Genomic DNA, 26139 nt, shown 5'->3' with positions numbered 1-26139 from the left:
CTGTGCGAGGCCAGTGGACATACATAACACAAACTATCTGTGGCGACAGCTGTGAAGCCATCAACAACTCTCCACGACGAGGGGTTGGAGACCACCTGTCTAAACTGCACATCAGGTAAAGACGGGAGTGGGATTTGGTCATATAAAGGTGGAGAAATCAGCTGAGGGGAAGACTTTTTAAAGGGCTGAAGGAAAGGGTCAGGCCATCCTACCTCTTTGCTCTCCACCTGCAGGAAGCCCCTCAGGGAGTCGCGGAGCTGGGACAGGTGTCTCATCTCTTCGTCCTGGGCCTGCCGCAGCTGCACAGACAGACAGACAGAGACACGTCACAGAGGTCATCCCCTACATGTGTGAAACATAAGGTGCTACGTCATCAGAATCAAATCCACTGACAATATGATAAAAAGACCGTACTGCATAGGACAGGGATCGGAGCGTGAAATGCATTTATTCTGTCCAGAAAACAAGCTTGTTGGGTTTTCTTGTCAACCACTGTTGCAGTTTTTAAGTATGCTTAAAATAAACCCATCTGTTATCAGTCTGTTATGATAACTAATCATTTTCAGTATCTATGAGAGGCTGGTTTTATTCATTCCAGAACAGGGAAAGGGCAATACATACAACTGTGAGTCACCTAGTCACCCAGCTGATGTTATGAAGCCTCCCATTTATCATGCAATCACAACGACTCCGTTCTTTTAAACAGTCAAGCGAGAGGGATAATAGCTCTTGGCAGCTGTGGGGAAATCATACAAGGAAGTCCATTATAGAGCTGTATAGGTAATAAGCCATAATAAACAGTCAGTCTTGTAATACTGTATATCACAAAGCTTTATTCTTGAAGGCAGAAGACTTAAAAGTATTTATCTATAATAATCATCATCATCATCTCTCTTCCTGCTGTCTGGACCAGCCTCCATAATATGGGAAAGAATTTAATCATCCAGAATTCTCAAACTGGCGTTTTAGGTGAGACTGACTGAAAAGAGACAGTGTTCACCAAATTGCTTTACACACATAGAAGCTTTTCCGCAGATTTTAGTGAAGCTGTAGGGCTATTAAAGTCCATCATATTTCTATAGTCCAGAGAAGGGGTCGGCCTCTCCCAAGAGTTCAATACATGCTTCCCTCGAAGTCTCCGGGCAAGAGCAGAGGCTAACTAAACACATCTCAAGTATTGCACTTCAATACAGTATTCAGCTGCTTTTGTGGACTGACTACAATGTATCGAGGTGCTTATTGAAACAGCCTTAAACTCACAGAACGTTTAAGGAGAAAACTAAGGGAAACTTAATTTAAGATCTTTAATGAATCTGGACACAGTGCCCCAGTGAATTCCAGACAAATTGGAGTCGGGGTATGAGGTGAAATACAGTGATGGTGAACTGAATATTCAAATCTAACCAATTCAACTCTGAACTGAAAACAATAACTGGGAAGGGAACGAGGGACTCTGCAGAAGAGTAGAGCGAACAAAAGATTTTGGCAAAACCAGAGCAGTTCACTTTCGGCAACACAATTCCTTTGAACAAATCATGCAAGGATTAATTAGGTTCAGGGCGAGTTACTGTGTAGTTGGAGTCTTTGTTACTACACTCAGAAGTAGGCCAGATTGGGTTAAATTTTAGGTTTTTAACATGCATGTTAATGAGGGAATATGTATTTTAAGAAATAAAGGCATGTAGATCAGATGCATCTTTATGTGCCTCAAGATTCTTGAAGTATTAAGGAAATGCACATTTTGATAACATACCGGTCTGGCAATAAGATCTAAGTCTACAACAGATCAGGTTTCATACTGTGCATTTCACAAAGAAGAGTTTGTTTATTTCAATAAACAGTCCTCTTATTTTCCTAATCAGCTGCCCATGTGAAGTTCCAAAAATGCAAATAAACACTTGGACAAGTCTGCACAAATACGGTACTGTCCCAGATTAAACAATACATACACCAGTGCCAGTTTCAATCCGGTTCCTTACAACGCAGCTTCGTTAGAAACATCATTACTTGTTAATACATGCCTGCTAAAAGCGAACAGAGCCAAACATACTGCAAAATTTGCATTTAGAAGATGTTGATTTGGACAAGAAACACAAATCACATTCGACTGACCTCGCGTTAAGCATTTCAAATTGTGCAGTCAGCTGTAATAGGTTACCCTTTAAAGGCTAGGTCCACTGAGTTTTAAAAATAGCTGCTGTAGGATCTAGAATATTCCTGCCATTCTTGGGATGTTTTTGTCTGAATCAAATAATTAAACTTGCATAGTTCTCATTCATTCTCAGGGGATAATCTGAAACAATTAGCACAAGCCATTTCACTCTGTAGTGCAGGGGACGGCAACCTAAATTTGGGAGTGTCCAGGTGTGTGATGTCAGAGTTTGAATCACAGCTGATCTATAGCAGTTTGTCTGAATCACCGTTTTAATGGACTGTCTGCTTCCTCGGCTTCTCCTTTTATTATGTCTGCATCAGTCAATTGCTGGGGTTCAACACAGTGAATAGCAGAGGAATGACAGTAATTAAAGTAAATCAGAAGAACAATGATATGCAAACGGGGGCCATAAAGAGAAATCTGTATGTGAGCAAGTGGAAAATGAGACAGCAGTGAAGGATATATAAAATGCACTGTGGTATGAGACACTAACAGACTATTTTCATGTCTTGGCACCTACATGATCTGCACTTGACAATACGTTTTAGAGAACTGTTTAGACTAATATGTATATGTATATTATTATTATTATTATTATTATTATTATTATTATTATGTAATCCATCATATCCAATAACAAGTTACGCAGTGCAATATTAACGCTATAAGATATTACGCAGTAAGTTAGACAGTGAAAACATTATCCTGCAAAGCAAAAGTATATCATAGTCCAGGACTGCACTACAACAGAGAGAGTGGAGAAAGATGATCAGGGCTCTTACAGTGTGCACTGATGCTGCCAGCTTCTCCACAAAAGGGCCCAGGTGCTCAGCAGCCTTCAGACCGTCCTGGAAAAAACTGAACACACACAGCAATCAGCAAAGAGTTAGGAGAACTATGTTTTTTATTGTGCTTCATTTAACAAGTTTGATCTAGTTACTTTTTCTGAAAGACCACTCACAAAATCTGAGGGGCTGCAATGTCTGTCAGATATATTTAGGTGAAAGAGTCAGGACAGAGATGGATACTCAAAACTGCACAGGTATGCACTCTTTCTTTCCAATTTCTAATCTAGTACAGGAGAGTGTACAGGAGAGTTGTTTTGCTGCAGTTGGCTTGTTTTTGTATACTGAAAGGAACTGAATCCCAATTTTATGGTGTGGAATGTAGGATATCGAGATCAGTTATACAGTCACACAAAACAAAGCAAGACACTTCAATGTCTTATATACGAGTGTTTATGCGTTCCTATCCCCCGAGTCGCTGGGAACGCCAACTGGTTTAAAACCTTTACAGAAAGAGCTTGATGAATCAAAAACCTTCTAATCACCGGATGAGCAGATGGTTTAAATTTACTGCAAGTTTTCTTTCTCGATGGTTTCATTCCCGTAATTCGGCGTGCCTGTCTCTGTGGTGCTGTGAGCTCAGGGGGCCGGTTAGTGGGTTCAGGGCAGCCCCCCAGTCCATGCTGCCCTGGGGGAGGCCACAGCAGAGGGGTGGAGGGTGGAGTTAGGAGATGGGACACGTGGACACTTACTTGAGTTGTGCCTGGAAGTACTTAATGAGACTCTGCAGCAGGTCAGGGCCCTGTCGGAGTTTCACCTCCTGGGTTTTAATGAAGTACTGAAAAACAGGTAAGGGTAACGGTGTGATTAATTTAGACTTAAACATACATATTGTATCTTCATGTCCTCTGTCTTCTCCTAACTCTACAGCTTCAGTGATTTTGTTAAAGTCCTTGTAAACCTTTAAAGAACTCCTTTTTGAGATCTATAAAATGGGGGGAAACTAAAGAGTTAAAGAGCAAGATCTGGAGCAAAGCTTTCACATAGTTTAAACACAGTATTGGCCACCAGAACTCCTTTCAGGAACTAGCCTGTAAATAAATAGTGATTCTGAAAGCAAAGCACTCCTGCAGGTTGACAGGCCTGTGATCACCTTCAACTGCTTCAGAGCTGGAGAATTAAGATGATAACACACTCAATTAAGAAGATCTGGCAGTAATGAACCTGGAAGATGCACCCCACTCACAAGAGAGCCCTCACCTCACACATTTGCAGCTGCAGTGTCCTTCTCTCCTTCTCCATCTCCTCAGCGATCTCCGCCGCAGACACCTCTGTCCTGATCACGCCCAGCTGCTTGGCTTTCTCCCGCCTCTCCTTCTCCAGCTTCGTCCTACAGAGAGAGAGAGAGTGAGAGAGAGAGGCAGCACAGAAATATTATGTTATTTCCTTTCATACCATGCAAATCTGAATTCAGATTAAGAGTAAGAGTAAGATTCAGTAAGATGCTGCAAAGATTTTCTTTTTGATCAAGTCTACAGTAAGGATTTCCTCCATAAAGCACCTAGACAGATATGCCATGAAAGACATACCACACCAGTTTTGTTGTATTAAAGAGTTATGTTTACATTTTATATTTTACAACTGTATTTTTATTTAAAGGCATGAGAGCATCTGAAGGTGGCCAAAACAGAATTCGCTCATTACAATCCCATAAAAACAACAGCCCATCATGATTTGAATGCAAGAGTCCATCATTGTTACGGTTATATCTGAATACTCACACTTTTATTTCATAGTCCTTCCAGCTCTTTTCAATCTGTTTCTTCAGCTCCTGAAAGAGAGAGACAGGCCGAGCTCAGTGTGCAACGCAATGGGGCCTCAAATGGACCAAATGCTCCAGGTTAATTCATTAGCACACGGTCATGGAAGTAAGTGAGCAAAGCACTATCAGCGCAGATTGAAACACCAAACAGAGAAGTCCTTTAATCACAGCATCACAGCTGATTAGTGTAGATATGCTGGGGTGCTTGCAGTTACCCCCTATAATTGCTTGTAAATTTGTTCAAGAAACAACAACCAGGTTTATTCACAGGAATGTAACAGTGAACTGTAAAGACTCCAGTTGACTGAACTGAGATAAAAGAGGGGAGGTATAAAGATTAGATGGTCACAGCACAGAAATCCTTTACAGCTTGCACTGGGGCTGAAGCACAAACTGAAAAGACGTCGCTGATTCACATGTACAGTTCCTTCAACAATATTTAATGTGCTAACTGAGTCAACAAATCAGATTGTTTCAAGATCATTTTCAACTCCAACTTCGTCCTCCTCCTCCTCCATCTTCAACCGTATCATCCTGACCACAGTCACGTGACAATAGATGCATTCAGAAATGCAAATGATACTTAGAGAGCGGTTTCTATTCACAAACTGGTCATGCGATGGAGGATTTGAATGTCAATAGAATAGTCAAAACTCCAGGCAGAGATTGCTTTCAGGAGAAAATGTTGGATTTCAGATCCAATGCGAGCGGCTTTGTTTCTTTCTTTTCTGTGAAATGCCTGCATGCATTTGCGTGACGAGGAAGGCAGTTTTGAATCTGACACTGAATATCTTACAGGCATTTGGCTCTGGCCTGAACTCTCTCAAGCGAACTTCTGCGAAATCATAGCTGTTAGCTGTTACTACTATAATAGTAGATAGCAATAGATAATATTCAGTTGTGGGCTGATACCTGGCAGATTAAATTCAATCTGGACAATTTCAAGATATTATATGCAGATAATAAAAATGTTCACTATAATTACACCATATAAGGAACAGAACTAGATGAAGTAACGCATGAGACCTAGGAGTCTACGTGGACTCCTCACTTTCTCCATCCAAACAATGTGGGGAAGCAATAAAAAGGCAAACAGAGTGTTAGGGTATATTGTCAAAAGTGTAGAATTGAGAACAAGGGCAGTGATGTTCAGATGTACAATGCACTAGTTAGAGCTCATCTGGATACTGTGGACAGTTCTGGGCTCCACACTTCAAGAAAGACATCGCTGCTCTAGAGACAGTTCAGAGGAGAGCAACCAGACGTATTCCAGGTCTGAAGGGAAAGTCCTACTGAGAGACTGAGGACCTGAACCTTTTCACCCTGGAACAGAGGAGACTACGTGGGGACTTGATCCAAGTCTTCAAAATCATGAAAGGCATCGACCGCATCAAACCAGAGGAGCTTTTCCAGATCAGCAGGGACACACGCACCCGGGGACACAAATGGAAATTGGGCTTCAAGGCATTCAAGACAGAAAACAGGAGACACTTCTTCACACAGAGAGGCGTCACAATCTGAACAAACTCCACAGCGATGTGGTAGAAGCTGAAAATTTGGGAACATTTAAAGTCAGACTGGATAGGATCCTTGGATCACTTAGTTATTAATGGACACCAAACGAGCATGATGGGGGGGAATGCCCTCCTCTCGATTGTAAACTTTCTTATGTCCTTAATAAATGGGAGTTCACCTCATTAGTGGTTACTGGTAATAAAACAAAAGAGTGCTGTACGCAATAATGTTGAGAAAAATACATGCACATCCGGTTATGAAATTAAACCATATTCATATCAAACCTGTTTGAGTGTGCTTATGCAACACTGGGAGAAACTTATGGGAAACATGGTGTCACCTCAGACTCACCTGTCTGCCATCTCTCAGCTCTCCCTTCAGCACATTCTCCAGAGGGAAGGACATGATGTTGTTCAGGTTCTGGATCTGGGGAGACAAACACAAGACCGCTCAGACAACTCAAAAGAAAGTGAAATAAAATAAACATGGGGAAAAAAAGTTCATCCACTTTTTGGATAGGAAATGAAGAGTGGAAAAGAAAAGGTGTTTTTTTTTTTTATGTAGTTAAACAGAACAGATGAATGAATGTTGTTTTTTTGGTGACGTAGTCCTGGTCTTATTTGTATTTGATGCGGGCCACTTCTTAACCCCCTCTGCTTTTAGTCTGTGCCAAAGTAGGAGGTCAAGGTAATCTGCAATCATTCTAACAGTTTTTATGTGTGTATATTTGCTTTCCTCACTACACACACAAGCTACATGAAGCGTTTAGCCTGTTTTCCAGCCGTGATGAAGAGCAGTGCTAACTCTTCTTGGGGCTGTGTATCCGTTGGGTTTAAGCCCAGTGAGGAGTTAATGTGCGCAGGCCAGTCTGTGGGTGTAGGCAGCGCTCATTCATTAACCACGGAGGTCTGGGACAGATTAGCGGTGCTATGGAGATAAGCAGTAGGAGGTTTTCTTTCTTTTTTTCCTTCTTTTTTTACAAATCTGTGGTCTGGCAGCCTCACAGGCAGATGGTGCCCAGCCCCTCTCCACTTCTGACTGGAGAGTTTAGGTCAGTGTCACCCTCAGGATGGGAAAGCTCGCCTCTCACATAGCTGGAGAAGAGTGTTGCTCACTTCATTCACAAAATAAATAAATAAAACTAAAACAAAACAGCAATGATGAAGTACCACTGTGAGGAAAAACACACTGCCTGTGTGAGAATCAGTTCGGATAAGATGTTGAAACAATGTTTTGTGCATTTGTGCATTAAATTAGTGATCACTGGGTGTAGAGAATGACTAATACAGCCTAAGTCTCACAACTATTTATTTTAATTTCCTGTTTTGATCCCTCATGTGTGAGGATTTCAAACAGCTTTCTTATTTCCTGTTGAAAGTTTTATTTTCTTTCCAGAAAAGGGTGGAAATATCTAATTTCCAGGTTTGTCCAAAATGCGCACTTTACAAAGAAAATGCACAGCAGAAATTATGCATCAGTTTTAGGTAAGATGTAAAAAGAGTTGAACATTTCTTAGCAGTGTCTGTGGGGCCTTATCCAGTCACAAAATGTAATTCTGCCCAATCTGATTAATATGAAAACAGCACGGTTGATCCAAACACCGCAGCTGATGCACAATTGTACCTACAGTATTTTTTTTTAATCACAGAAAACTTCCCAAAAATCCCATGATGATTTGTTGCACTAAAACTTTGCGGAGATAATTATTAGTGCTTAATTACAGTGCACAGTAAATAATTCATCATTAATGTCTATATAACAGAAATGTACAAAAAATAAATATACGTTTATAAAAGTGCATAATATATGTACGCTATTTATATTGCTGTTGTAATTAAGCAATGATACTTATACCTAATTTAACAACTGTTATGGTTGATTAAAAGGCGTAAAGTCTTTCCATTTTAAGCTAATCTTAAAATCCTGTTTAGTCTCCACTTATTGAGCCATGTGGCCACCACATGTAGGAGTGTCCATCCTAGGGGCCGCTGTGAGTGGCGTGTGGGACCGTGGTCAGTGCAACGGGAGCTCACCAGGTTCTTGAGCAGTGCGGTGACCTCCCGGGTGAACACGGCCAGGTTCAGGAAGCCCGTGGACACCTCGTTGTTGTCCTGGGACAGGTGGCTGTTGCCCAGGTTCTCCAGCACCTCGATGTACTGGTCCTTACTCTCCACGTGAGCTGCCAGGGCACAAGAAGAGGCTTTATTTGATACATTTATCTTATTACTCTTATTGTTTTGCACCACAGTCCCATGTGATGCCTAGCTATCATGTTTGGGTATGTTCCATTTCGTGCCAGGTGATGTGTCGGATAGACTACATCATAACTAGATCTCGAGGCTGCTCTGACTGGCTCTGTGCCACTCTTCAGCACAGACAGGACAGAGAAAGGAGAATGTTGATCTCTTCACACCAATAGTGAATAATGGGGCAGACCATGTCAGCCTATATCTCAGTGTAAGACTAACACTAGAGATGCACAGTGTGACAATATAGGTCAACCTCCCACTGTGCGCAAAACACTTAGCTGTGTAACCAGAGTACACAGTCCTTCTCACACTGACCTTTAACAGATCGGATGCAATGAAAGCCTGGTTTTCATTCGGATGCCGTAGGTACCCTGACAGTGCCCTGACCAGAGCTTTCACCTGTTGACATACCGAGATCTCGAACACTAGCCAATCGCAGCACAGTCGGTGAAGTCAGGCGTTTTATTCAATTTCTCAAAGGTCAAAGCTCAGACTAGGCAGTGTGCCAGCGGTAGTAAACAACACCAATGTGGAAACTAGACGGGGCTTTATTTGGGGGTCTTGTGGCTCAGAGGTCCGGGCTCTCGATTCTATTTTGTATCTCCGTTTTCACAAGCATGCTTCCTGACCATAAAATGTCTGGATTGGAGGTTGCCTAGCGAGGGATGAATGCACCCGGACTGAGAAACAGCAAGACGGGACAAATGTAAACAATTTTAGTTTTTTTTGCTATAAAACCACTTTCCCCCCAACCCAGTTCACGGTAAGGTAACAAACCACTCATTGTGGTGAGAGGAGACAACAGAGCCACTATTTGATGCCCCCATCCCTGCTCCTTCTAAAAGCAAAATAACTGCTGGAGAACAGAATATTTCGGCCAAGTCGCCAGACGTTTTGAACGAGGAGCAGCATGGGAACACAGCACATCAAAGGTTTAACAAAAGCACAGAGAGGGGGAGTCAAAACCAAACAGTGAAATATGAATGAGGGCTCTGAATTTCAATGTCCTTTGGAAAATACTGCTAAAGAATGGAGAGATGGACAAGTAAAGGGGGAACAAAATGTGTCTATGATTCAAAATTCAACCCCGTGACAAAATGCCTCGTTCAGCCAAGATATGAAACCATTACACCCTGGCCTTAGAAACCGGCAGATCAGCGAAGTAAGAAAATTTGTGAACGGTAGACTACGGAAGCCTGTAATTAGTGTCAAAGAGCCTAAATTATTAATGTCGGAGGCATATGACTGAATTTACTGGAATACTAGAAATCTGACATTTAATTGTAGAATAAAAGGGAGGGTTCTTTATCCTTTTAAGACAAACACCCTTTAAAGACGATTACTAGTATATGACTGGGCTCACAACCTGCCAAAAATCTCTACATCCTATGAAGGGGAAAACAATATTATGATTAAGGGGTCCCCTTGTTAGTGGCCTCTCCAGGCCATTGATGTTGTTGAGTCAGAAAAAAAGTCAAAGCATTTCTTCTCTTTTCTATGTTTAGTAAAGGAGAATCATTTATATTTTGCCATCAGTGTTTTCCCTGTTTTTTCCATCAGGACAGTCTGTTCTGAGTGCAATTCTTCCTTTGTTTTAGTGTAACCCTGATTTGTGAACTCTTTGAGATAATTTCACCTCACGCTAACAAGCAGTCTTTGAGTCATACATTCTTATCACGGCTTGAACAATGTGTTTGAATTAGTCCTTTGCAGATGTCATTGGGCACCAGTTAATCAAAGTTAACCACGCGTATTTTGATTGTTGCGACTCCCTAAAAGCTATTGCTGACCAATAAACACTCTACCAAAATAGAAAACACAAAGACACCCAGTTCTCAAGTGAAGGATACTTTAAGGAGAGGCTTAAAGTTCCTGAGTCGAGGACCATGAATAAAGAAGCCAGTAGCAATGCTTGCCTGGCTTATCCCAGCACAATGTGCTCCTGTTGTAACCACACTGCTTATTTAATACCTGTGACGGATCGTGACATAGGTAGGAATTGCCTTTCAAAAGGTGACTCGACAAAGTGTACTGTTTACATCAGCAATGGGTTTATCATACAAAGACCCGTTTTATGGCTGGAAGGGAAACAAAAGGGGCCTGCTTAGACATGCCGGGATACAGATGACTTTCAGCCTGGAGAGTTTTTGACATGAAAGGCTTTTTTCCTGTTCCTTTCTTTTCTTTTATTAAAACGAACCATTAATACATTATGTTGATTTCCTCTGTTTATACTTTCTTTAAGGACCACCAGCTGTTGCACAACCTGCCTCTTTAGTTGCAACTGCCAGTGTTAAATCGAAACCAGTTGGAAATAATAAGCTTTAATCACAGGTTCTGAGTCACATATTGAAACCCCACAAATTACTACTCTTTTAATTGGATCTAATGGAAATAACCGATACCAGAGAAGTCCTTTTTTGGATGATGGATTCAATCTTTTCTGGGAAAACAACTCATGATCTATTGCTTGACGATCTTTATTTTTCACTCATAACCCATACTGTGCAGAGGGTCATGGTTTCAAACTCAGGTGTTTGAACAATACTTTACCTGGATGGCTCCAGGATAAAAAACAACATCAGTATAAATGTAATTGTATGTACAAATGTGATGTATTGGAACAACTGAAAGGCAAAGAAATCTAAAAATAATAATAATAATAATCCTGCCAGACTTTAGTAAAACCCTCTAAGATCACAGATGTCCAGCCCTGCTTTGCTCCTTTGAGTCCTCTTCTGCCACGGACATGGGCAACAGGCTTGCAAACATCTGCAGTTCCTCCCGAAAGCCAATACAGGAATTTGCGTTTGAGACCAGTCACTCCACAGGACAACACTAACACTGAGGTTTCACTCCAGCTGTCAACAGGAAATCCCATCTCTCCTTGAACTGTTACAATCAGAGGCCGACATCGGCACAAGACCGCAGAGTGCATAATGCAAACAAGCGTTCGTCAAGTGTACGGCTTGATAATATTTGTCTTGGACAACATTTTAGACCCTGAGAGCTCATTCTTTCAATGCACGAATGACTACAAATCCTTCAGTTTCAGCGCAGGCTTTGTTAAGCTCATAAAGTACCAAGATCTTCAGTATCCTATGTTGTGTTTGCAACGTTAGACAATGAAGTCCAGTTAGTAAAGCAGATGCGCCCGTGTGTAAAAGTGCATGTGCGCAAACCTGTGTGAATCAGGAAACTGTGCCAAAGGAAAGGGCCAATTTCAACCACAAAACAAATTGCCAGGCTATTCATGATTTGTTTTGTTTAAACTTTCATCTTTCTAGGTGTGAAGTCTGGGTTAATATACTGTCCTCCGGGAACCAACAAGCACAACAACAGCAGTTATGCCATGCAGCAGAAAAGACTGCCCCTCGTATTCAGACAGACTCTCTCCTATATGGGAGCACCTAATCACAGCCTAATAAAAAAAAAAGGTTTAAAAATTCAAGAAGAGGCCGTGACTTACACAGTCCCGAGGAATGAATGGCCTTCATCAGCTTCTTCATTCTCTGCAGGGTGCTCTGGTCCATGTCCAGTGACTGAAAAACAAAGAGCAGGCTGTCATTGTCACATAGGACACAATGCTCGGGCGCTGTGGTCAAAGGCCATGAACACAACACTCCTGCTTCGAAATACCACAAACATTTCAACACAGCCTTTGACTCATTATCCATTTCTATATGGTGCACAAGTGCATCCTGGGTAAAGAGACACCTGTCATCTCATCACTAGGAAATTATTAAACCTGTATTTCAGTTCTCCACCCCTAAGACACTGATACAGTCTCGCAATGATGTCACCTGCGGAGCAATCATTACCACCCATCTCCAACCATCTCATTGTGTAACATTAATCATCTCAATTAGTCTTTCAATAATTACAACGTATGTGCATTAGCACAATGATATTCTTAACAGTAACAGTACACAGCTAACATTCTGGTAATCACACGTACTAAGTTACTGATAACTTTGAATCATTTAAGAGGTTGTGTATATACATTTCTTAAATATGGTACCAGAAACATATGGCCTGTATATCTTTTATTTAAGATATTTCTCTTTTCAAGCATTGATCCCTGAACATAATATATATATATATACAATACTAAAATCAAAAAAATAATGCTACAATATATCCTGGAAGACAAAAGTGGTTTGAGATTTTATTTTGCATAAAGTATTTTCTTGATACAGTAATTTACAGAAAGGATATTTCATGTTTGTTACTGCAGCTCTGCTGTACTGAGCTCAGCATCTGTTGAGCAGGCGCTGACAGAGAAGTTGAGAGAAGCAATAAACGCCACGATTCGCAGGTGTTTTCAGTGGCGGAGTGACAAGCGCAGATCTGATCGCCTGCTTTCGTCACCATGGGATTTTCAGGCAACATTTTGACAGCCTCTCAACAGCTGGGGCAGTGCAGCCGACCTCAGCCCAGCCCAGCCTCCCCAAAGCCCTGTAGTCTAGACAGAGGTAACCCAGGCCCTGCTCCTAAATCACCCCACATCTCTGTCTCACCACAACACAGCTACAGAGGAGATCCGCTGAATGCAGTAAAGACAACAATCTGCAAGTCTTTTGCAGGATTACCCGACAAGTGCATTACAAACAGTGGCAATGCAGACAGTACCGGAGTCTAGCATTCTCCTTTGTGTGATTTCAACACTTGCTCACGAGATGCTTTGCCACGGTTTGTTTTCTTCGACAAACTCTTGTCAAAGGAATAGAGGCGAGACTCCCCTGCGCAGAGGAGTTTGATCCTAGGTTTTACAAGCCGCACGATTCTTGCGCAAATCTCCTCAATAAATCTGAAAAGCAATCTGTGCAAATACAATCAGAAGTTATATCAGCACCTGAGGTTGGCTGTCTTACAAGAGACTGAAGGTTAGAACAACAGCAGTAAATGTAATTTCCTTTCACTATGTTTCACTTTGTGTTGTGGGACAAGCGTGTATTTTTTTCCATATCATTTAAGATCAATGAATGCTCCAATTTATCTAATTAAAACAAAGTCTATTCACGTGCTGGCAATCCAGGAAGGCTTTGAACACGGCACCTTTCTTGCACATGACCCCCAAAACATATTGCACTCTCAAACTGTAAGTACTAGGAGGATATAAAAAGTTATCCTTTACCAAGTTGCTGGCAATTCAGTCAGTGAGAAAAACATTTAACTATAGCATTCTCTACATTTCATTGTATACATAAGATCATGTCTGTGAATAGAGGTTATTGCTCCAGTCATTCGAGTTTGGGGAGTTCACTGCAACCTCTATTGTAAGTTGTCTTGAATTCCTTCAGCTTTATCTACATTATCCCAGTACAGATTTTAACGCTCAATTATGCAGGCGGGAAAGAATGCACAAACAAGAAAACGGCCCACAGATAGCCAACCACCATGTCGCACAGTTCCCCTCTTAATCAGTGGACAGGCTTTGGAGAGAAGTGATAACATGACAGAATAAATAAAGACGACAACCCGGCAATCTTCAATGGAATCGGAATCTTTGTTCCGTTTTGTTTTCAAATGTAAAAGCAGATTCCCTATCGCCTTCCCTTCCCCCGCATCTCCAAGATATCCCAGTGTTGTAACAGTAAGACTAGTCACTTTAAACTAACTGGCCACTGTGAACCCTTGCTCAGAAGAGAGCCCCGAGCTGTAATCTTAGAGTCCCCCTGCCATTCCTCCCACATTCCTCGTGTTGTGATGGAGACTCGAGTAGCCCATCTATTCTGGCACACCTTCAAATTGACACGTCCCGGGGCTAAATTCCAGCCCATTGACTCCACATAAACATTTACTTTCATTTCAGCTCTCAGCTCATTACACACTTAAAGGGTTCCGTAGGCAGGGAAGAAAGCGCTAAGGCCTCAGATACACACTTTTCAGTCTTGCGTGTGGTCAGTGCTGCTCCAGCTGATTTTGCACGGAGAGTCTCTTGAGCCCCCTTTTAGAAAAACAGCCTGCAGGGTCAAAATTACATCTTCTGACCGTAATGTAAGCATTCTCCGGTTGCGCTGCAAAAATAGCAGGGGTCTGCAGAAAACAATACCTCGCCTGTTCAGGTCTTACCTATAATTAGGCAGGATTAACACACACACAACTTGAACGAGAGGAGCAAAAGAAAGAAAGCTCCTTTGCATGGATTTCAATGTGAGCATCGGCCCACATCTTTGAACACACGAGTGGAGACTTTTATTTGTATATTTCAATATTTCAATATTGTATATTCCATTCATGTGCAACGCGGGCTTTAAGTGGGAGGTTTTTGCAAAGCTTTTGTGAAACAAGTTACTTTCAGAAACTTCAGTCTTAGATCTGCATCCCTGTTAGTCCATTTCATGGTTGTAGCACTAGTAGAAAAACAAATACCTGGACGTTCCACAGACTTCGAGCCATTCCTCCAACTTTCTCACTCCAATTCACCTGAGTGAAAATCAACATCATCAAAACAAGAGGCAAAGCGCCCTCTCTTACTAGTTCAAACCTTTTTCCATCTGAGAATGGAAAATTACACAAATGTGATTAAAAAGAAAACATGAAATCTCCTATAACACATTTATATATCAGGTAATAAGACCAACTTATTTCAGAAACCATGTGACCTTGCCCGTTTTTCTTTTTAAAGTCTTATGACTAAGAGAGACTGGGAGAGACTGAGCGTTTAATGCAAATATGAATGTGTGTTTTTCCAACTGTTGAATAGGAAGTCACACAGTTCTAGAAAATACGGCTCTGTACTTTCCCTATTGTTTTTACAGCTGCTGCAGTAACACACCTGTAACTTTTTTCAGTTAACATCAACAGCATGATTATATATGTAAAATGGCAGGGGGTGACATTCCTCTCTCAACTGCCCTTTGACCCCTTTCTTGAAAAAACAGATACAAAACAAAAGCCAAAGCAGTTTTGTATCTGTGTTAAGACTAGACAGAGAGACAGAAGAAAAGTATGGATGTCTTTAAGAATATACATTTTCCACATGTCTAACCAGTTCTTAATTTCATTTCAAAGTATTAATTAAAGCTTGTTTTATTCTTCTCTTTTTTCAACAAATCAATAGTTCAAATTAACACTCTTTAAGACTGGACTGGATGTATGGGATGAGAGAGATTTGTTTTAGTTGCCACATGCTCACACCTCCGTTTCTGCTGTGATAAACAGTCCCTGCAGCACCCTTTCATGGTTACTAGAGTTTTATAGACCCCTTCAATTATATTTTTTTCTCCAAGGTCACTTCTTGGGCCTGTACAAGCCGAGACTGAGGTCAGACGGAGACGTTAAACGATACTACGCAAACGGAGCGTGGCGGCAGGAGTGTGGAGATCAGTGTGGGACGTTCTTTCACACAAAAACCTGCAGAAAGACACAACAGATTCAAGGCTCCAACAGAGCAAGTGCAGACTGATTCGTTCACATTCAAATCCGTTGGAGTTTCAAAGAGCATTAGATAAGGTGCTGAGGAACTTTCACAGAAGATCGCTGTGTAATCTGTGGTGGTTCAGGTATAGTTAGACATCTTCAAGGGACTTTACCCTCCAGTTTGCTCAATGTTGACAAATCCTCCGATATTGCACTGCCTTGAAATATTCAGATGAACACTAACTCCCACCAACACAGAGCAATTGTGCATCCTCCCTCAAACACAAATGTACTCGAATCAGACATGCCTTCCTATTAAAGTCTGGGGGCATGCCCAAGACCAAAGGAACCAAGATTTTGCTGGGTTGGTGTGTGCTCCATGTTATGCTGGGTGGTGTGTCCCTCACATACTACCATGCTGTCAATGGCTTCTTATTCCAGGGTGACATTTCCTTCAAGCACACTGAGAGCATGGTGAACGAATGCTGCTGACCAACATTGGATACCACGAATGTCAGACATCACAACACATTTTACATACCTGGGAGAATTTACAGCACAGAGCAGGAGAGATTTTGTATTTTTGGATTGAGGCATCTTTGTGCCTTTAAACCTGCTTGTGACAGGAGGGGTATAATGCTACCCCTATGCGAAGCTTATTTTCAACCATCATTCACCTCATTCATGAGCAATGACTGCATATGTAGCCAAGCCACGATAAAGCATAGGAAACACGCTACAGCGAAACACCATCCAAGTTACATTTTGCAGGCAGAGGTTTCTGGAGCAATGCCAAGCATGTGGCCAAAACACAAGAGCTCTAAGACTATGACAATACCATCCCACAGCCCCAAACCACAATGACCGGGCACCACTCTGGCACTGAGAGATAGCTAAAGTCTTTGCGGGTCTGACAATCAATAACTGATGCTTGTGGTTTTGGAGGACGCATGGGACCGCCTCTGTGTATCCGAGTACCAGGACTTCTGCACGGGTGAATTTAGGGGAAGGTATGGCGTCAGCACATTTTAATACTCTAATATAGTAGTAGTGCTTCCTGTGCTGAGAACACATTCCCCCCACACTAACCTGAAGCAACCTTATACAGGAGGCTTGCTTATGTACTACATTCATTATATTACAATAAACCTACAACTGTCTTAGTATGTAAAACATAATAATAGTTGTAGTTGATAGATTAAATGATATCAAAGCTGCAAGTATGACTCTGGAAAATCCTCCCGCAGTAGAAGATCAGGTCAGCTTCATTGTATTAATAAAGCAGTTTCGGGTAAATTCCAATAGAGTGAAGCATGTTAAACAGAATAATAACAAAAAACAGGAAAGAGAAGATGAGAAGGTTGTTGAAACACTGCAGTTCCCAGACGCCACTATTAATTTGGGGCGAAGTAACGTTGCATGTAAAGTTGCCCTTAGCGCACACTGGCACAGTGCATGCCCGCCTAGCAAACGACAGCCCATATAAAACCTTCAAAGCAGCTTTTCTTCCCTCAGAGACGCACACGAGTATCAGTTTACCGGCCGGGAAAGTAATACGACGAGATCTAAAACGAGCCTGGCACCCCGGCCCCAAACCCAGATACACAATGCCAAGACCTTCCTCAGGCCACCACGCTCAGTCAGGCAGCCAGGCTGGCATCTCATGTAGGTTTCACATACAGAGAACACGTTTTATTAACGAAACGACTCGAAAACAAAAGTTGCCAAACCAGTTCCCGTGCAGAAGCAGCAGCGAGACTGTCCGGCCAGGTAAGTACGCACCCTCACCCTCTGATCACCCCGTCACCCTCTCATCTCCCCGTCACCCTCTCACCCTCTCATCTCCCCCTTTCATCACCCCGTCACCCTCTCATCTCCCCCTCTCATCACCCCGTCACCCTCTCATCTCCCCCTCACCCCCTCACCCTCTGATCACCCCGTCACCCTCTGATCACCCCGTCACCCTCTCATCACCCCGTCACCCTCTCATCTCCCCCTCACCCCGTCACCCTCTGATCACCCCGTCACCCTCTGATCACCCCGTCACCCTCTCATCACCCCGTCACCCTCTCATCTCCCCGTCACCCTCTCACCCTCTCATCTCCCCCTCTCATCACCCCGTCACCCTCTCATCTCCCCCTCTCATCACCCCGTCACCCTCTCATCTCCCCGTCACCCTCTCATCTCCCCCTCTCATCACCCCGTCACCCTCTCATCTCCCCCTCACCCCCTCACCCTCTGATCACCCCGTCACCCTCTCATCTCCCCGTCACCCTCTCATCTCCCCCTCTCATCACCCCGTCACCCTCTCATCTCCCCCTCTCATCACCCCGTCACCCTCTCATCTCCCCTCACCCCCTCACCCTCTCCCTCACCTCCTCCAAGGCGGCCACCGTGTTCCTGCAGTCGTTCATTTTCAGGGGGAAGCTGCAGCTGGCCGGGGAGGCGATGTCCTCGTTGGTGAGGGTAACAAACTCGGCGATACTAATGCGCTCCGGCATGTTTCTGACTGTGCGTGTCCTGCACCTACAGAAGAGGGAGAAGAAGGAGGCGCAGCTCTCTCTCTCTCTCTCTCTCTCCCTCTGTCTCTCTCTCTCTCTCTCTCTCTCTCTCTCCCTCTCTCTCTCCCTCTCTCTCTCTCTCCCTCTCTCTCTCCCTCTCTCTCTCTCTCTCTCTCTCCCTCTCTCTCTCTCTCCCTCTCTCTCTCCCTCTCTCTCTCTCTCTCTCTCCCTCTCTCTCTCTCTCTCCCTCTCTCTCTCTCTCCCTCTCTCTCTCTCTCCCTCTCTCTCTCTCTCAGTTCAGACCCAGCGGATCCAGCTGCCGGCTCGCGCGGGGGGCGGGGGGCGGTGCTGCGGTCACGTGGGGTGTCCTGCCGCGGCTCGGGGTCCGATATGAGGCTGTGAGGACGAGCTCGGTTTCCCGAAAGTGGATTGTCTTCCTCGGTAACCGGACCGGATCTGACTGTAACTGCGGCATCTGTTCCTCATTCAGAACGTGCATTGAGTTTATGCAAAACACAAAATGTACCTTTAAAGTATGTTTTCTTAGTTTTGAATACGATATATTATTGCATTTAATTACTGGCCGTTTTTAACTTAAAAAAATGATTTTCTTAAATGTCAAATATATGTTTTAGACAGTATGCTAATCCTAGAGGTTTTCTAAGTGATTGTTGTTGTTAGATATAATAATATCACCATAGCATGACACACAGTATTTGTCCCAGTCCCTGCTGTACAGATTGTTGTGCAGAAACTGAACTCACCGGTGAGTCACAATGGCTGGCACAAGTACCTTTATGTCATCTGAGACGGCAGGCTTTCATCTTTTATACAGCGGGAGAAGATAAAACTCCCACTACTGAGCATTTTTAACAAGTGAAAGTGTAAAGGGATCATATAGCGTGTAATGCTTTACCGCAAGCTTTGAAGCAATGAATGGATTGCCCACACAAACAATTGAAAACCTATGGATACATTAGTGGAAACTATTATTATTATGATACTGACACTACTGACAACACTACATCAAATGAGTACATATGCCAGTTGTTTAACTGTAGCTGAATATTGTAAAATAAGTGGAACTCTTTTCACTATGTATTTGTTTGTGTCAAGCGGTTTTCCACATTCACTTTGAATGTGGTCAGTTGGCCCCAGGGGCTGAAGCTAATGCTTTTTGTCTGGTTTTGTTTCACCTACTACCTAAGGTGTAGATGCTCTGAAAGTGTATTCAATATACAGATTAGTCTGTAACAAGAACAGCAGTGACTAAAATAACATTTGCAAGGTGGAGTGTCTAAACAGAGCCCATAAAGACAAGGTTTCAGTGTTTTGGTGTCTGCCTGCTCTTCATGCCGTGGAAATGTTACAGAGCCTCCCAGTACCTTCAACACTGTGTTTCTCTGAATATCCTACTTTCACCTCAGGAGGGAAAATGTGAGCAGTGGAAAGTGTGAGAATAACTGACATGAAAGTGTCTGGCTTTTAACAGGCTGAATCATGTCTTCTCTAGAGAAAATAAATACATAAATATAAGTCGTTTTTATGCCTTCACAGTCCAGTGAGAGGGTTTCTGTGCAGACGTTATCAGCTGGAACACAGGGCAGGACGATCACCATTGTAAAGCAGCGGGAAATGCACAGAGCGCAGTACTGTGAGGGCTGTCCTGTGGAGAGGTACATGTTCAGTGGCACGGGCATCTAGATCAGGATCACTGAACTGGTTGATCTATACGACCTACACACCAATATTAGGAATAAACCTTTCAGATGGTGGCAGTATTTGGGTAAGGATGTGGGAATGAAGTGCAACTATTATTCTGGACCTAGAACACAAAGGGCAGCAGTAGTATTCAACAGTTACTGGAAGCACTGAAGAAGGGTTTTGCTGGGCTCTTTGGATCATTAACACCTATCATCTGCTTTTCTAATGTCATTATAGCAGATGTGTGTAACAAATTCGCTTTATTGTTTATGGTTCACTGTGGATTGTTTTTGACCCGCTGGCCTTCACATTATCATTATTATTTTGACGGCAATCTGGAAGCAAACATGCAAACAATATATGTCATTCTCTGGCCGAGAGCAGCACACCCAGATTGGGGCTGAAGTTGCTCTTTTGTGTTGTTGTGAAGCTCATTTGTGTGCTGGCTTCAGCTCGTCTGTATAAAGTGGAGCATGCTGGGCTGAAAAGGGGGGAGGGGAGAAATTCAGAGAGAGAGAGAGAGAGAAAGGAGACCATTTAAGAAACATTGACAGAAGTTCATTGTCCTGTTGTGTATACACAACTCAAATATGAGTCACCCGCTTTTCTCCGACCTCCCACCTGAAAGCCTTTCTCCGGGCGGCCAATCAGCAGTGGTGAGAGGCTGGGTTTCAGATTGCAGACGTTCCTTGGAGCAGGGCCTTCCAGTAAAGGTTTACTGAAGCAGGCAGGTTTCCCAGGAGCATTAATATGAGTCTGTGCAGGCTGTTGACTAAACACAGCGAGAGAGGGGGTCATTCAGTTTTGGGTTTGGGACAGGCTGAACTCTCAGCCTTATCTGGGGGTCATTGGAATGCATACTTTATTAGCTATGGAAGGAACACAGGGAGTACCGGGCATGAAATAGCTGTTAAAATATATAGGGGAGTATGCTATGTTTCTTGGTCTGTCATCAGTTTCCTGCCATCAGTTGTTATGTAGGGAAGGTCTTCCGTGGTTATAAGATGCACTAATTGCTATTGATGTATTTCACCCAAATGGTGATGTATCAAAAGCGACATCTACGCACCACTTCCCCCTGAAATATGCACATATTAAACACTCAGCTCGTTTTGTGGAACAGCTCTTGCACTTCAGAACGATCTCTACATTCACAGCTCCTCCTTCTTTTTAGCAGTTTTTAAATGTTAATAATTCACAGTTAATAATTCACCAACATGCCTCTGCAGGCTTAAAAAAATGTGTGCATCAATAATAGGATGCACAGGTCAGATGCATCCTGCTTGGATGACAATCAAGCTAATGAGTTTGGACACAGCAAGGCAGCAAAACCCATTTCTTTGAATTTCTTAAATTTAGCAACACAAATTCCACAGAATCCCCGTGCAGTTTCACAAGGGCATAATTCACATTTACCTTTTCAAGTGACTGTTGGCACAGTACCGAGCTGTGGTTTTAATCACAGGCCTTGGGAACAAGAAGTTTCCTGTATTTCTAGGTCTTATCCAAAGAGTGTTTTCTGTCTGTTTTATTCATATCCTGTGACATGTAGATTAATAAGCACCACAGCCGCATCTTTTTGTAAACACAATACGAAGTTGTAACTGTCAAAAAGACTAGTTTAAATTAATCACATTACTTTCTCAAAATACTCCCTGCATCCCAAAGTTTCACAGTTGTGTTCCATGTGTAAGAGGGTAATGTATTTCTCAAACCTCAACATTGTAAGCACTTGCTTTTTGGCAAAGAGTCATGGGTACCTGGGACAAACCACCTGCCCCATGAAGTTGGGGTTCAGACGTTTTGGGATCACTCAGGAAATGGCTGGCTCAGACAGTAGGATCACACAGCTAGTAATCATCTTGTCTAAGACCTATCTTATGTTCTGGTGTCTGCAAAAGGGGGGATCGTATTGGACTTTTTCAATTTGCTGTCTGTGGTACAACCAGTTCATTTATAACACGACCTAAGTAATTAATTTCCAACTGATCTAACAATTAAAATGTTTTCTTCTGTCAACATCCTGCAATTACACAGAAGGGAATATCCATGATTTGCTCTTTCCTGGTCTGAGCTACATCATTCTCTCTCTGGATGTCATTCTGTGATGGTTACAAGCTGCACCTCTTGTGAAAGAAATAGTATGCGATTTACTGCCACTGTTTTGGCAAAAAGAAAGAAACAAAGACATTTGTGACTCACTTTGTCTCCCTGGTCTTTGGCAACATCTTTTTACATCAGCAAGTAGAAATTTAAAACAAAACACAAATAATGGCTCTGACAAACTCTTAATTCACCCACAATACCTGCTGTCCTGACTGATATACATAAATATTCAGTTAAAGACTACAGTTGCGCTAACACCCTGTTTCAGTTCTCATTTCCAAGGGTGTTCCCATTTTCAGAGGATTAATTTAGGAAAGAAAACGTCTTTGAGTCCTGTGGACAAATCTGACATTTTGAAGGGCTGCTGTTTTTAAACATCTAGGTATTTACTGGGTGTTTCCCAAAACCTTTAAATACACCCAATTATTTCAGTGCAAATTCAACAGTCTGCTATAAACATTACTGTACTATTGTACTTGTTGGTCTCATTCTTTTAAACTGTTCAACCAATCCAGTATTACAAGCTTTTAAACCGTGAGTACTGCATGGGACCAAATCCATATGGTATTGCCTTAACAAACACCAGTCTCACTTTCTCCATTGTATACCTAAACACTGTGAAGTCACAAAAATGCCATTTGACTGAAAATAAACGAACATTGGACTAATGCACTGTTTTGGATTGACGGTTTGAAATACATGGACTTGCCATCTGAGGCGTCCATCTTTGAAATGTGCCCAAAACAAACAAGAAAAAAAAACATACATTTATTTAATGTCTAAGCCAACTAGGTTGTTGTGAACCGCATGAGAATTTTATGCTTTTCATTTGGCGAAGGTGGTTATTAAATGTAATCGAGTCCACACCCAGGGTGCGATCTTAGTCTTTCCTTCCCCTGACTGTTCGAAAATAAAAAAAAGAGGCAAGGGAAGGTGCGCAGATCTATCCCCGATCCTGCTGCCAGGATATATATATATACACACACATGTAACTCCTGTTCCTTCACAGCACGCTGGACATGTCCTTGCCTGTCTGAGAGCTTGAAGTCTCCCTGCTCTCTAACGAAAGGACAAAAGACAAACTTAAATATTACCTGCCTAGCAAACCGACCTGCACGATGACTGATGTTTTCTCAAATCCCCTTTTTGGAGGAAAGTGCACAAAGAAGATTATATTCTATTATATATATGTTCTCCAAGCAAGTAATGTATTGAAGAGTATAGAAACATGGCTAAAAATCAGCTCCTGTAGCTTTTCACAATGGAGGGGGACACAACTTTCAGAAACCCCACTTTCTTATGTTAATTCCAGTAAATCTTAAAACAAATATGATTTTAATGTGGCAAGAATCAACAAATACCAACAGCTTTGGCACTCAATAAAAAATGCACCACAAAGTCCCTGTGTGAATGACGTTCATAGCATTGCTGGCAACCTGAATTTCTCATGACGTCTTTCGCTATCTGAGGAAATCTTCAAGCTGTGGTGGCGAAGGTTTTCCCCCCACCGTGCACAATTCCTAGGCTGTAGTATTCCATGAATAGGTGGATCTTAGGCATTTAAATTCTCACAGGTCTCTGAAGGAGCCATGGAGTCATTCAGTTCCCCAGCTCCAAAGACAATTCTTTTGTCAACAGATTGCCAAGGAAACCCCTCCTCAAAAGATGACTCATTTATTTTCACTTCACCGTCTGAATCCACACCTGACTGTCACTGCTGCCGCAACCGAGCGAGCTGAAGGGCAATGCGTCACACAATGCAAGTCAACATTTGACTTTAGCAGTGAAATCAACAAGATTTCCAGGTTAGCGAAATAACAGACGTCATTACGCCACTCCAACAATGACGTTACCAAAAAGATCCCCCACCCACATTCAGAAATATTCAGGGGTGGTTCAAAAAAGTTTAGACCCCGATTTCTTGCATATCTTGAAAGAAAAAAAAAATAGATACCAGTTGATATGCTAGCATTGACCTCATGGGCCTTTGACCCTAGGACAACCCATTTTTCCCCCCCCATTTATTTATAGTACTATGCTGACACTTATCTAGTCAATTTAACCTTTGACCCCTTGAGGGCAGTGGAAAAAAAATGTCAGACAGGAAAATCATTAGTTTGGAATTTCCACCTTAGCAACCACTGTTTAAAATGTTCTTCCCAAGCATTGGTCATCTTCAAACTTCAAATGGAAAAGCAGGATTAATGAAAACATGATTAATGCAGCACTCAGGGGAGAACTAGAAACAGACTACAGCCCGTCCACTTGAGATTAAATCAACTTGTTAAACCATACAAAAAAAAAACAAACGGTTGATTCTCGTAAGCGGAGTTGTCAGAGTCGTGAAACACGGGACACAGACGAGAATGCTGAAAACGGGCTTGGTCCAGCCTGCGTGTTTGAGTGGCAGTGCGAAAACACCGACATGAACAACTGGGGATGAATTGACCACAGTGCTAGCATGACGAGGCCTTTAGGACGAGGCATCCAGTTAGCAGATGTTTTCTCTGAAATGTTGAGGGCACAAACCTGCAACAAAGGAAACTTCACCAGTGGAGTCTGTTCCCAATGAGGATTTCTGAGCTTAAGTTGGATATGTTCCACCCAATACTTAGAGGGATATAAAGGAGATTGGTACAACACTTGAATAAAGTCAGCACAGAGTGGGACACAGTCTTAGAAGGAGGACAACAAGACACCAGCACTTCTAGATACTATCCAATACTCGTAGAGAAGGAACCCGAGGGTGAAAATAAATAGACAAATGTGGATCTATCCCAGGTTCAAATTCATGGCTTCAGTACTTTATTTCAACATTTTACAAGAGCAAAAAATAAAACATAACATTAGTAAGTGCCACATGTTTTGATATACAGTCATTCTTTAAAAAAATATCACTAGTATTACAAAAGAGGGCAAACGACATCTTTCACTACAAATACTAAGAACAAAAATCTCTTTAATAAATACAAAATTCTGTACAATTTTACAAAGGGTTTATTAAAGCTACTAAAAATAAGCAAATGGAAACAAAAACAAAAAAACACCTTTTCTCATCACACACACTAAAAATGACATATGTTCCTTCAGGACCGTGGAATTCATAGTCTGTCACGTACAGTACAATGTGAAAGTTGTGCTAAATTTAATTTACCATTTTCTGGTCAGAGGCCAATTTAGTCCCATTCTCTTAGCCACTGGGCTCAAGGCAAAGTAGGTTTCATTCACACAGACGGAAAGCCAATCTAGGTCCCCAGTCATGTAAAACGGACTAGTGTCCGCTTAGTTTGGGATTTACAGAAGTTCAGTCTGTGGATCTAACAAAGACATTGTCTAAAAGTTTAGCTCTGCATTTGGTCCAAGGACAGAGTTTAAGTGTCTGTCTTAGTTTAGTCAACTAAAACTGTAAAACATTTTCCTTAATTGGATTTCTGTCTTGTATCAATTTGCGGATGATGTCGATTTAGTGGAGGGGTCATGATCTGAATCAAAAATATTGTTACGTTTCACAGAGTGATATAAAACAAATGCCGACATTATGAACACATTTTGGAAGAAAGTACCAGACCTGAGGGATTCACAGTCTGATCTCCTGAATGCAGGCAAACGTTGCCGATGGTATATAATGAGAGAAGGGTGGGGGTATAAGGGTTCCATTGTTCCCCCGTCATAGAAACTGAAGGTTTTACTTGAACATTAAACCTACAAAATCAAACACAATCCAAGACTGATCAGCTTCTGTAAATGATTTGACTGGCACCTGGAATGGCTTAAAGCTAAACACTGCAGTCTAATCAGAGACCAAAACAAACCTGGAGTTTGACCTCAAAGACTCGGCGTTGCCGCTTTGAGTGACTCCAAGGTTTTTACCAAGCAGGACTGGATCAGAGGGGGGGCATTTATGTGTGACAGGTGAGCCTAATTACATTTGCAGTCA

The 26139-nt window shown here is 42.3% G+C and overlaps 1 protein-coding gene across 1 annotated transcript in view; it reads right to left on the bottom strand.

Moving 5' to 3' along the window:
- The window catches only part of asap3 (ArfGAP with SH3 domain, ankyrin repeat and PH domain 3), a 32342-nt gene extending 13802 nt beyond the window's left edge, over positions 1 to 18540 (bottom strand). Inside the window, exons 1-9 of the mRNA XM_066717494.1 lie at positions 18267 to 18540; positions 11996 to 12068; positions 8311 to 8456; positions 6629 to 6703; positions 4722 to 4771; positions 4201 to 4330; positions 3693 to 3778; positions 2938 to 3013; positions 213 to 299 (exon numbers count right to left, since the gene is read on the bottom strand). Of these exons, the coding sequence (XP_066573591.1) occupies positions 213 to 299; positions 2938 to 3013; positions 3693 to 3778; positions 4201 to 4330; positions 4722 to 4771; positions 6629 to 6703; positions 8311 to 8456; positions 11996 to 12068; positions 18267 to 18392 (849 nt within the window). The 5' untranslated portion in view covers positions 18393 to 18540. The remainder of the gene's footprint in view (positions 1 to 212; positions 300 to 2937; positions 3014 to 3692; positions 3779 to 4200; positions 4331 to 4721; positions 4772 to 6628; positions 6704 to 8310; positions 8457 to 11995; positions 12069 to 18266) is intronic.
- Between the last annotated feature and the right edge of the window lie 7599 nt (positions 18541 to 26139).

The sequence above is a fragment of the Amia ocellicauda genome, chromosome 11 (assembly GCF_036373705.1).
Source record: "Amia ocellicauda isolate fAmiCal2 chromosome 11, fAmiCal2.hap1, whole genome shotgun sequence".
Classification (NCBI taxonomy): Eukaryota; Metazoa; Chordata; class Actinopteri; order Amiiformes; family Amiidae; genus Amia; species Amia ocellicauda.
Note: the sequence above shows the minus strand (reverse complement) of the source record. Positions and strands in the feature narration are given on the sequence as shown.